This window comes from Neolamprologus multifasciatus, chromosome 17 (genome assembly GCF_963576455.1).
Source record: "Neolamprologus multifasciatus chromosome 17, fNeoMul1.2, whole genome shotgun sequence".
Classification (NCBI taxonomy): domain Eukaryota; kingdom Metazoa; phylum Chordata; class Actinopteri; order Cichliformes; family Cichlidae; genus Neolamprologus; species Neolamprologus multifasciatus.
Genome location: NC_140455.1, coordinates 17,165,479 through 17,177,999, shown reverse-complemented (window position 1 = coordinate 17,177,999; position 12,521 = coordinate 17,165,479). Strand labels below are relative to the sequence as shown.

The 12,521-nt window shown below is 43.0% G+C and overlaps 1 protein-coding gene and 1 long non-coding RNA gene across 5 annotated transcripts in view; one reads left to right on the top strand and one right to left on the bottom strand.

Annotated features, from left to right (window-relative positions):
• LOC146499214 (uncharacterized) overlaps positions 1-12,521 on the top strand; it is a 170,900-nt gene that overhangs the window by 107,648 nt on the left and 50,731 nt on the right. The window lies entirely within an intron of this gene.
• Positions 1-12,521, bottom strand: part of lrp6 (low density lipoprotein receptor-related protein 6) — a 46,516-nt gene that overhangs the window by 15,818 nt on the left and 18,177 nt on the right. For 2 of the 4 annotated variants that reach the window (XM_085138093.1, XM_085138095.1), the window contains exons 3-10: positions 9,595-9,792; positions 9,272-9,468; positions 8,096-8,230; positions 6,018-6,414; positions 5,569-5,740; positions 1,871-2,087; positions 1,493-1,782; positions 56-282 (exon numbers count right to left, since the gene is read on the bottom strand). In XM_085138093.1, coding sequence (XP_084994219.1) covers positions 56-282; positions 1,493-1,782; positions 1,871-2,087; positions 5,569-5,740; positions 6,018-6,414; positions 8,096-8,230; positions 9,272-9,468; positions 9,595-9,792 — 1,833 coding nt within the window. The remainder of the gene's footprint in view (positions 1-55; positions 283-1,492; positions 1,783-1,870; positions 2,088-5,568; positions 5,741-6,017; positions 6,415-8,095; positions 8,231-9,271; positions 9,469-9,594; positions 9,793-12,521) is intronic. The other 2 variants (XM_085138094.1, XM_085138096.1) reach the window with 1 other exon arrangement.

The following is a 12,521-nucleotide window of genomic DNA, read 5'->3' as shown; positions in this document are numbered from 1 at the left end:
CAGCACAAACCACACCCACCATCATGACCTGCAGACCGCTTCATGCGGTTCTCACCCTTCGGCCGGATCCAGAGCCAGAGCTCGGGGACTGTCCAGATCCTTCCAGACCAGAACCTGCCGGTGCTGCCCATCCAGTTTGGCTACCTCAATGCGGTTCGTGCCAGTGTCAGCCCAGTACAGGTTCTTCCCCAGCCAGTCCACCGCCATCCCCTCCGGATAATCCAGACCAAACTCCACCACGTGCTCCAGAGCGCTGCCGTTCATGAAAGCCCGGCTGATGGTCTGCACAGGTCAAAGGTCAAAGTAAAGACTGGATAAACAACAGAAGTTCACAATAGGCCTGGGTATCCTCACTGATTTCTAGAATTGATTTGATTAGATTTTGACTCAGACAGTCAGAAATATCATCATTTATCAGTACTGACACTTGTGAGACTTCATCAGAGGTGTGAGCATCACAGCAGATGCCTTTGTGTCAAAGTAAATGAGGATAAAACACAGAAAATCATGAAGGAGATTTTCCTGGCCTGGCTTTTTATAGCAGATAACCTTAAAAATATTCTGCTGTAGATCAAAAACTGAAGAAAAGCAAGAATCAACATATGGACATTACCTGATGCTACTGAAGCAGAGCAAAGTTACAGAGGTTTTATTAAGAGATACGGCCAAGCGTTTTGCAGTTTGGCAGAATTTTAGTTTTAATTTCTTTGGTATTAAAAACCAGAAATGAGGCTTTTTTGTTGGATGTCATTTTTGGAAAACAAAACAAAGAAGTGACCGACAGCACTGCAAACAACGGTAGACTAGTGCGTAATAAGCAAGCAAATAATACAGAAAACAGTGGTTTGAGATGGGAAACACTTCTTGAAGTACAATTAGAGAGAACTGCCCAGGAAGTGTGATTTTTATCATGATGGAAGCAAAACAGCAAAAGTAAGAGGGAATTTATGACAATGTTCATCAAATGTGATCTTCTTTTGCTGCTGGTTCAGTGAATTTTGGTTGGAAAATGACAAAACCTGCAGCTTCAGAATCAGTGAGCTGTCTTTTTTTGCACCGATGGCGTGTCCATGTATATGCCGTCAGGTGAGAAAGCCGACATCTCACACATTCTGATGCGCAAGGTCCGAGCTTTTTGTTTACATCTTTGTGTGGAATTCGTTTACCTGCTCTCATTTGCCGTTTTAGCTGTTTGGTGGTTGTTGAAATCATTTTGTGAGCTTTAACCTCAAATTCTGGCATTTCTGGCAAAATACATTTATATTTAGAATATGATTCAGGATTTAATGAATCGATATTGCTTTATTCACGCTAAAATTTATTTTTGAAACCCACCCCTAATTCACAACCAAGGTTCTGCTCACACCAGGAAGTGTTAGAGAGAAAGAAGAAAAAAAACTAACAGAAGAAAAGATTCAGACGACGTGAGGAAGAAAAAAAAAAACAAAAAACTGAGAACAACTAAAAACAAGTATGTGAAAATGAGTCCCACCTTCAGAGTGATGTCGGTCCAGTAGATGCGATTGTCGGTGACGTCAAAGTCGAGTGCTGAAGCCTCCTTGACACCAGTGAGCGGGATGGCAACATTGTTGCTGTTGGTCTCCAGGGAGATCCGGCGGATGTCTGTGTGACGAGAGAAGAGCAGGAAGGCCTCGGGGACGATGCAGGTCTTCATGTCGGCAATAAGCTCCAGGCCGATGGGACAGCCACATTGCACGCCCTGAGGCTTGTACAGACAGAGGTGACTGCAGCCGCCATTATCATCCGCACACGGGTTCGTACCTGAGCATGTGAAGCAGAAAGTTAGCATCTGGGGAGAAAATGGGGAGGTTTATTTGCTGCAGACCAGACCATCATCAGCTGGACTCACCAAAAGCTTCATGTACATTCGTGGCCTTGAGGCCCATGAGGTCGGGTAGCTGGTCGATGATGAAGTCTCTCACTGCGGTGCGTTTGTGCACGCGCTCGATGCTCCGCCGCTGCCAGTCTGTCCAATAGATGTAGTCTCCAAGCAGGGTGAAGCCAAAGATGTGAGGAAGCTTGTCCTCCACCAGCACCCGTCGCCCCGTCCCATCCATGTTCATCACCTGAAAACACAAGGTAAGAAATTATAGTCTGAAAGAATGGAGAAGAAGGAAGACATCAGGGGAAGAGGAAGAGCATAATAAAGAGGAAATATAAAGGAATATGAAAACAAAGCCAATAAGTGGAAAAATGGAATAAGAATGTAAAGACAAAGAGGAAGAAGTGAGAATAAAAAGAGGAAGCCAACCTCCAAATCAGAAGATAAGAAAGAGTAAAGAATAAAATGAAGATATAAACAAAATAAGGAGAAGATGAAAAGGAGGAAGAAAAAAAATGGGGATAAAATTTAAAAAATTAATGTTTGAATAAGAGTTTGATGTTTGCTGTATTAAAAGTGCTGACACCAGCAGGAAGAGTTTATAAACCTACTTCCAATGCAGGTTGCCGCATTTCCAGCATGTTTATGTTCAAACTATAAACTGAAAGTCCATGCAGTCGCCAAGTTCCTGTAAAACAAAGGGATGAGCAGAGAACAGACCAGATCCCATCACAGAACATTTCCTCCAGCCAGTGCTGCACAGATGGGGGGCTGGGCAAACTCACTGTGGATACCGAGCACGCTCATAAGGGATCAGGCGTCCTGGCAGCACATCGCAGAGCCACTAATTAGAAGCAACAGCCGGAGCAAACAAACAACGGCAGCATATGGGCGCCACATTTCCTCCTCTTCTTCTTCTTCTGCTCTCACACAAAATTTGACATCTCACTTCGACAAACAGCAGGACAGAGCGCTGTAAAGACCCACTCCACGGGACACAAGCACAGAAAAACTCACACATGAAGCTGCAATCGATTAAAACAAAGACTGAATTCACGTTACAGCCTCAACACACTGACGCACCATCAGAGGAGCTCCAACACACCTCCATCAGCACCACCAAACATGATGCATAAGGACTGAGTCACTGCAGAAACCATGTGGACCCTCAACACCGCTCATTTTAGCCATTAATTACACTTAGCCAACAACCTAAACGACTTTATTACTTTTAGCTTAACATTTCAACCATCTGTGACTTTAATGATTCATCTGTTCATGTATACATCAATATTTTTAACTTTTTAATGAGAACAATAATAATAACTTTATTTATAACGTGCTTTCAAACAAAGTGCTGTACAGCTATTTGAAAATAAAAAGATATACACTAAGCCACTTGTCTTCAGCTCCTGACTAGCTTACTTTAAGCTAGTCATTTGTTAAATTAGATAAATTAAACTTTTTATCCAGCACGTTTAACATTCAAAAGCCAACTATTTGCTACTATTAGTTAAATATTTATGTTCGACTGTTTCTAATCGTTTCTCTTTTAAATCACCAATTTAACCTACATACTCATAACTTAGCTGTTTCAAGTGTTTATCCTTCAGCTAAATATTTTATCAGAGAAAATTTAACCTAACCCAGTTATTGTTTTTTTAATATCATTAAACTTCTGAGCTGTAAGTGCAGGTTAATGCAGTTTTTTCCTGTATTCTCTTATATACACTGTTAAAAGTTCTTTGTGTAATTAAATCATGAAAAATAAAAGCTTTACATTTTTATGAGCCAGCAGACCAAAGCACAAAGAGTAAAGTGAGAGGAAGAAAAACAAAACATCAAACCAGAGACTCATTTTTAAAGGTGATTCTTTTTTTAACTGCAGCAGTGTTGGTGAAACAGGCGAACACATGAAGAGGAGTTCACCTCGATAAGATCATTTCTGAAACATGCAGGGAGGCTCAAAGTGTCAACAGAGACAAATATGTGAGGAATTTGCAGAAAAGAAAAAACAGTGAGGCCTGTAATCTGTATAGCGTCCTTCCACCTATCAGTGCAGCGTGGAGCAACGTGATTCGCTGCTCCCAGAACAGCCCCTGCGTGGCCGGCTGCCATCTTTCAAAAACATCTCCACACACTGGGCCTCGGAGGAACGTGGTGTATAAATATAAGACGAAGTTTCCATCCTCAGCCCGATGGCCTCAGCCAAAAGGTCTCCGCTGGTTTGGGAGTTGAGACCGCAGCGCGGCGACGGTTTCAGATTCTGGGTCTATTCTAAACAGAGCCGACCGCAGCTGGAGTGCAGGCCGCAATCGGAACCAGATGTGGGATCTCACCGCAAAAACTGGGTCCTCGGAGAAACCCGGGGGGGGGGGAGAGGCCCCTCTGCCGGGGCACTGCCATCAACACAATCTCTGAGGGGGTTTAAGAAGGGGTTCAGGTGGGGTCAGATGAAAACCAGAGCCATAAAATCAGCTACAAACATGACAGCATGGCGTGAGGATGCAAACCGCAGAGAGAAAGAGATCAGACTTTTACTTTCAGACTCAGCTGGACGGTCGACACCGAGCACAGCTGCCATGAGCACAAAGTTTCACAGCTCTGCGACAAACAGAGAGCTGAAGAAACCATCCAGTTGCAACGTTTCCTCTCACAGGAAAAAAAACAAAAACAAAAGGAAAAAAGAAAAAAAACAATAAAACATCAGCAAACCTTCAGGCAGCCATTTGAAAATAAAACTGTAAACCATTTTAATGCTCATTGTGCACTCTAGTGCTTTTTTATGCTCTGAATGTTTTTAGTAGAAAATAACGTCAGCACCAGATTATTTAAAAGGGCAATCAGTGAACGTTATTCTAAACGTTATATATTTGCTTGTACTGTTCCTTGAACGAGTCGCTCACCGTCACAAGTTTAGGGTGATTTCATGTTCAGTTCAGCTGTGGTGGTTTGAATATTGGGCCTCATCAGCACAAAAGTTACTAAACTATCACCAAAAATCAGGCTTAATGGCATAATCTGAGGTTAGATTTTTTTTGACAGGTTGAAATTATTGAAATTCTTAATTTCTATAAAATTATAATGACGCTTGAAAAAAAAAAAAAAAAAAAAAAAACAACCCAAAAAAACAGCCCAAAATGAGTGTTGAGTCAGGAGAAGAACGACTTCACTGTCATTTTATGTTCAGGTCTACAACATCACAAACAGGAATCATAATTTCACAATAACTGAAATATTTATGCAACTGTTTAACCTGAAGTCCATGTTCCTCATGTTTTACCTGTGCCTGCATGTAAAGCACCATTACCACCAACAGAAAGCAGTAATGTACCGAACAGCTGTTTACCAGCTAAGATTAACCAACAGAACAGAAGAACATCGCACTGCTAACTACAAGGCTGCATTGATCTAACAGTCCATAGTCAATATCCTTGTCTTTCACATATTTGCTTGACATGCCTGCCTCCAACACACAGATTATTTTACATACAGGACAGCTGGTGGCGTTTCGAGTCACCCTATAAGAAGACTTGAAGCTCTGTGCTGACAAAAACTAAAAGAGAACCTGTCTGAAAACAGTTCCCACCACCCTGTTTAAAATTGACAAAAGATTGAAATCATAAAGGTTGACTTTTAAGAATAGCAGATCAGAGAACCATCAGGACACCAAGACTAAAGAAATCTATTCTGGACAGAGTAAAATCTGGAGCTCAAACACAAACCTCGATCTTGTCCGTCTTGGCGTCTCCCCAGTAGATTTTGCGTTCTTCATAGTCGAGTGCAAGGCCGTTTGGCCAACCCAAAGACGTGTTCACCATCACCACTCTCTCCATCCCATCGAGGTCGGCCCGCTCGATCTTCGGCACATCACCCCAGTCGGTCCAGTACATGTACCTGAAAAACAGTTGAAACAGGGGAAAAAATAACCTTGTTGGTTTAAAGGAGTCAAAAACACCTGAACTTCTACAAAGAACATTTTAAAATGATTTCACAGAATTAAACTGAAGTTTTGTTTGTAATAACTCCAAATATGAGATTCAGATCTTTGAAATCTTTGATTGAAGCCTTATCTGAGAATTTTTAAAATCCTGACATATGTTTATAAATATTTTGTGCCTTTAATCAGATCACAAAACTCTCTCCTTTATTTTCTTCCAGATGTTAGACTCACCCAGCCACGGGGTCTAGAACGATGGCTCTGGGCTCATCCAGGTCCTCGGAGATCAGGATCTTGCGCATGGTACCATTGAGCCGGGTCACCTCGATGCGGTCAGTCCCAGTGTCGGTCCAGTAGAGGTTCCGGGCGATCCAGTCGACGGCGATGCCGTCAGGGTGGTCCACCTGAGATGTGACCACGAACTGAGGGTCGCTGCCATCCAGAAGGGAGCGGCGGATGGCCTTCACATCGTCATCGGTCCAGTAGACGTATCCCTCTACCGGGTCATAATCGATGGCAATGGCGTGACGGATGTTGTCCACCTGCAGGATGATGTCAGTGAAGTCTGGCATGTCAAGAGAGATTCGCCTCAGGTCGGTTCGCCGGGCCAGCAGCAGCATCTCCGTTGCACCTGAGGAGGAACACATAGGTAGAAACAGGGTCAGAACATCATCACTCAAAGTTTTTTTTACAATTTCGTTACTGCATCACCTTTAAAAAGATGCCGATTCAAAGTAATGAAGATATCACAGCATTAGAGTTTCACCTAGGCTAGTACAGTATTCATAAAAATTGAGATCAGCAATTATCAACATACTTACTGATAATTTTATAGACCATCTATGGTGTCGTAATAATAACACATTACAGTGGCAGCCTGAACCATTTTTCCATCTCAGCTTTCAACAAGTATGAATCTGTTTGGTAATCCGCCAACAGCTGAAAATATGACCCATGCAAAATTCATCCACTCTGGACCAAGTTTAGACCTCGAATACTGCAGAGAACTAAAACTAAGTGTGATCATTTTGGTCTTGAGTAAAACTGAAATGTAAAAACTGTCCAGTGAAAGTCTTTAGCCTTGTTTGAGACCATTATGTCTGCCTTCTTTAAAGTTAAAAGAAATGTAAAAGATATTTGAAGGTTTTGATATCTGAAATATAAAGAGCAGTGTAAACCCTGAAGGTGAATGACTGCAGGTCTGAATCCACCTGGTGAAGATTTTCTTTCTGTTAGCACACAGCTAATTAAAAACATGCACAGCAGAAATGAACCCTGGGGCTCTGTGTGAAGGACTTTTACTTGCAGTCCTGATATAACACCTGACTTCATTTCTTTAACATTCAGAGAAGTAACAAACATCGACCCTTCAGCTCAACCCCCTTGGCTGAAATGGTTAAACCCCAGCAGTGAAAGGGGGCATTGTCTGCAGGGGGATCATGTGATCCCGTCTCTCACAAAGGCCTCCCCGCCTTCAAAACTCCCATTGCTCTACAGGCGAGGGTTACTGAACCCGAAAATGTAAATAAAAGGAGGCAGAGGGCGGGGAAACGTCGGGCTGCCGTTCAAACGGCCGGCCCCGCTCATGGAGGCGGATTACCATAGCAACAACAGGTCAGCCCAGCACCACCTTCTGCTTGTACATGACTACGGATAAAGAAGAGAAGGAGGAGGAGGAGATGGAGAGTGGGAGCGAGCACGTTATCAGGAGTTTTTAAATTAGAGGAAAAGCTAATGAGGTTTGGCACCAGAGAATCTGCCGGCTTCTCTTCAAGCAGGAACAAAAAGCTCAAACACACTAATGAATCCAATCTGCCTGCTCGGCCTGGATCCTTGTAAACAGTTATACAAGCGCGCATTTTGTGCCTTTTCCCTTTTTTCTGGGTGAAAATAAAAGATAATCTGCAAGCGTCGACGTTGCTCACTGACGCACTTCAGGAAATATTTGGACTCTTTTTCTGTTTCCATTCGAGTGTTTCTGAAGCCAAAATGCACATTTTGCGAGTTTAATCTGACTCTCTGGATTATATAGACCTAAATATACACCAACCACCTCATTAGGAACACCTTTGCAATCTAAGGTAGCTGAGCTCTACCACAATGTCTTTGTCTTTATGTTTGTTTTTGTTTTATTATTAGTCAAAGTCCAACTTTTGACTTTACTATTAAACCCAGACTAAAATGCCTCAGGTAAAAGACAAACAAAGAAAAACAACAACAAAAAAACCCAACAAAACCCTGAAAAATAACGACTAAAAATTGACAGACTGTGTCAGGAACCGACAGACAATGAAGGCGGAGAGCGTTCTTACCGTCTCTGCAGGTCTTGCCGTCCTCCAGCAGTTGGACCCCGGTGGGGCAGGCACAGCGATAGAAAGGCCTGACAGGTGAGAGGAGGCAGAGGTGGGAGCATCCTCCATTGTTCAGGGAGCAAGGAGTGTTCACTGCTGCCACGAAAGGGAAAAAAAACAAGAAAAAAAAATCCAGTTACCTTCAAGTTACAGCCTCAAAACTGCACTTTACCCTCAGCACAACCCTCAGGAAATCATTCATGTGTTCCAGATGACAGCTCTTACATCAGACACTAAAGGATAAACATCAGGCAGAGAACTGTGTGTTTGGGTGGTCTGCATGTCGCTACAGCAATGTGTCCGAGTTATTTCACATAACACAAGCAATTGTTTGGCATTTGTAATCATTTAAAAGTAAAAATGCGTTTTTCATTTTGAATACGTAAAAGTCCACTTTTAAAAAAATAAAATAAAAAATGGACATATAGAGACCTCGCTTGTTTTAAATGATCTTTTTATGTTTTAATAAGATCATCTTCACTGAAAATTGTTTTAATGACTCTAACAAGGTTCCTGTGCACTTTTCAAGAACAAATCGAGGACTTTTTAGGAACAAAACAGAAGACTAAACAGCATTTTCACAGCACAGTGATACCAAATCTGTCAGTGCTTGGCTTTTTAATTAGTGCCACATGTTCTCAGTGAGGAAACTTTGCTGTTGTTTGCCTTGAATTAACACGGCCAAGCTATTGTTTGCACAAACCACAACACCTCGTTGGGGTTTTTAAAGAATTTTCTAGAGCTTTTTTTTCCTGTGAATAATTTAACCCAAAGTATAAAAATACACAAGACGAGGAATCTGATTGTGTTTCAGATTCTTTATCAGAGAGCCAACAAAAACATTTGTGCATCAATCCGATGAGGTTTGCTGCAGCTGGAGCTTCACAGACTCCACATGTTGGATATTCTCACATCTGGATGGAAGGATGTGCCTCTTTTCAACACCTGAAGGGCTCTGTGCTCTCCACAGCCTGAAAGAGGACCGTCTGATCACAGATGAGGACAAGTGAAGACTGAGGAAACATGCAGCTGTTAAACACATCTGCAGAGAGGCCTGGTTTGTCCTTTTCAAAGCTCAGATTCTTACCCGAGTGAGTCAGTGAACATGTTGGAGGGGATGAAACTGTCTGGACTCACCGGTGTGTTGTCTCTTGGTGCTGAAGACGTGGATGTCCATGGGAGAGAAGATGTTGGAGTGGACGACACGCTGGCCACCTCCCGTCTGCTTCCTGCATGAGTGGATGGAGTGGGTGGTCCAATCTGTCCAGAAGAGCGTGTCCTCAAACAGAGTGAGGGCAAACGGGTGAGGCAGCTCACCTTTAACCACCACCTCCCTGAAAACACACAGCATGTTAAATAATTTCCCCCAGGGATCAATAAAGTATTCTGATTCTGATGTTACGGTTTTGAAAAAACTCATCACCCAGCTTCAAAAAACCTAAAGGTGGCGCTGCATGTACCTGAAGGAGCCGTCCAGGTTGGAGCGGTGGATGAAGCTGTGCTTGGCGTCGGCCCAGTACAGTTTCTGCTGGCTGTAGTCCAGCGTCAACCCGTTGGGCCAGTAGATCTCCTTATCGATGATCATGGAGCGATTCGTCCCATCCATGCCCGCCCGCTCAATCTTTGGGATCTCGCCCCAGTCAGTCCAGTACATGAAGCTGAAGACACAGAAAAACGACCATCACAAACACAGAAACACTAATCACTCCACACTAAACAGCGTGCCCACACATGGAGAGACAAGTGAAATTCACACATCACACATGCACCTCATCGTTTTCCACAAACTACTGCAGAACCAGCGCAGCTCTCAGCTGTGCAGTAAAAGATGGGTTTTTACACACAGCAACATAACCTACAAGTTTTGACTTTTTCATTTTAAACCATCATTTTCATGAGATGAGACAATGATGGTCAGGCAGTACAAATTTTAGAGAACCTAAACATCATCTTCCCTCCCTCCTTGCATTACATCATTCTCCACTGCTGTCCGCAAACTACTGGCTGTTATCTGTTATTAATCTGTGCAGCGGTTTCTAAATAAACTACAGGATGATCATAATAAAGAGACATCGCAGCTCACCGATTTCTAATAAACAACATCAGTCACAGAACTCGACAGTAAACTGAGTCAAAATAAACTCTGTTTAATTATTATTTCTGCTCTGACTTATCAGTGGCCAATAAGGATGTACAACGAGCCAGCAGGAGCTAAAAGTTGCCATGTGCAGGAAGCAACTCATTTAAACTATTAAAGTTAAAATAAAAAAAATTAAATAAAAATAAAATAAAAAAACACCACCCGACCATCTCAGCTCCAGATAAATGCTATTATCTAGAAACCACCGAGGATACGTCCTTCAGAGGTTTTATTGTAAATATCTGGTAGTGCGGCTGAGTGAACGCAGACTCTTGGGAGTGGCGCTCACATTAACAGAATGATGGATGCTGGATGTCCCTGAAATATTTAGATGTGTGATCTCTGTCTGCAGGCCTGAAGGCCTGTAGAAACCAGTTTGCAGGCAGGGGGCTGGTATTTGATTTCCAGCCTCTCAGACATACAAACACAGAATATTCTTCATCAGTCCAAATAAGCTGAACTTTTTCACTCTCTCTCTTTGGTAAAGCCTCAATATGATGAAAAAGGGATACCCAGGGGTGACACCATGTACCAAATCTAAATATACTACTTTTTAGAAAGTTTCTGGTAATATAATATAATGCAGTGTGTGATTGTGTCCTCTGTTATTTTTAGGTAGCTGTTGTCATCGTTAAAGTTTTCCACTGTTTTTACTGCTCGTCAGGTTTAGTCCAAGTCAACTCACCTATGAGCAATGTTGGGCTAAAGATTGAGATCAGATGAACTCTACCACAGCCAATTAAATCACGAACAATACCATCAAACCCTGATTAAACCATTTCTTTTTTTTTGAATAATCAGTGTTTTTTGCGGTTTCAGGCTGCTTTGTGAAAGAAAAACTGTTTTAATGTGCTCTCCCAGAGTCCAACAGCTCTAAAAACCATGTCTTCCTCACATGAAGCACACATGTGGAGGTGTTATGAGGAAGGCGGGGCTTCCTGCTGTGCAGCTAATTCTCCTCTTTGTTTGCCTTAATTACCATCACAGCTGGACAGCCTCTTTTTCCTCCACCCAGATCCCACACCTCAATCTCAAACCACCTCCCCCCACAGCCCAGGCGGGGATGGAGAGCAGAACAGACCCCTTTATCCCTAGACTCAGGGCCAAACTGAAATCGAACATCAGCAGATCCAAAGAGGCTGATGGAAAACTCACAGCTGGAGTTAGAACCTCTGAAGTTTGAAAACTGTAACCGGATCCTGAAAGTCTTCACAGAGGGAGCTCACTCAGACGTTACTTTGAGTTTGTGAGCAGCTCAATTTTCCAGGAAACAAATTGTAGGTGTGAGTAATCGTACAGCAAAGGGGCTGTGATAAGAAGAAGCTAGAACAAAGCCGAAAGAAAGGAAAGTGGGATTATTCTTGCGGCTTCATTTTTATTCCTGGAATCTCTGGTTGCCTCGAACACCCTGTTGACCAATTTCTATGTGACGGACTTGTGTATAGTACAGTGTACAGTACTTACAGTGCATATATTCACACTTTGATGTGATTTAATTGACTGAAAGATGAAAAGAAGCCCACTGATCACACACTAGCCTAGCTGATTTTTCGCCCTTAGCTTTAAGGCTTATACATTAATTCCCATCAATTAACTGGATATTTGGGATAACACTTTCACTGTGAGTCAGTCTGATGAGTAAACTGACACACAGGTGAGCCATAAAAGGAAAGTACCATCACATCCTGTAACTTCATGTTTCTGAATGAAAAACTGGCCCAAAAATGGAGCTGCTGGGCCTCTCCACGTAATCCCATTCAGACAAGACAAAAGCTTGAACTGATAGCCTGCCCAGCAGCCTTTAAACGCAGCAGCTGGTTGGGTTTCACTGCGAACAAAGCAAAGCGGCAGCGGCCAGATGAGCCGTTGGCTGTGACAGGTCGGCACCGAAGGGTTTCAGTATCTCTTCAAATGAAGAGCTGCGTCCTGAGACGGCACGAGCAGCAGAAGCAGCAGGTAGGACTTCAGAGCTCTGAAACATTCAGGGTGTGTTTTTCCCTCCCTGAACAATGAGGCCCCGGCCAGGCAGAGAGGGGAGAGAAAAGCTGCAGTGAAATGCCGAGCACACAACACATCCCCTCACCACAAGAGCTGCATTGTGTTTGGTACCTGATGCATTAATCATCCCGGTTGAACCGAGTCCAGCTCTGCGTTCCACCGTGGATTTGAAGAACCAGTTTTCCTCAAAGACTGTGTTGCTGCAACACAATGAACCTGACTGCAGAAACACTCGCTGCTTCACTTCAC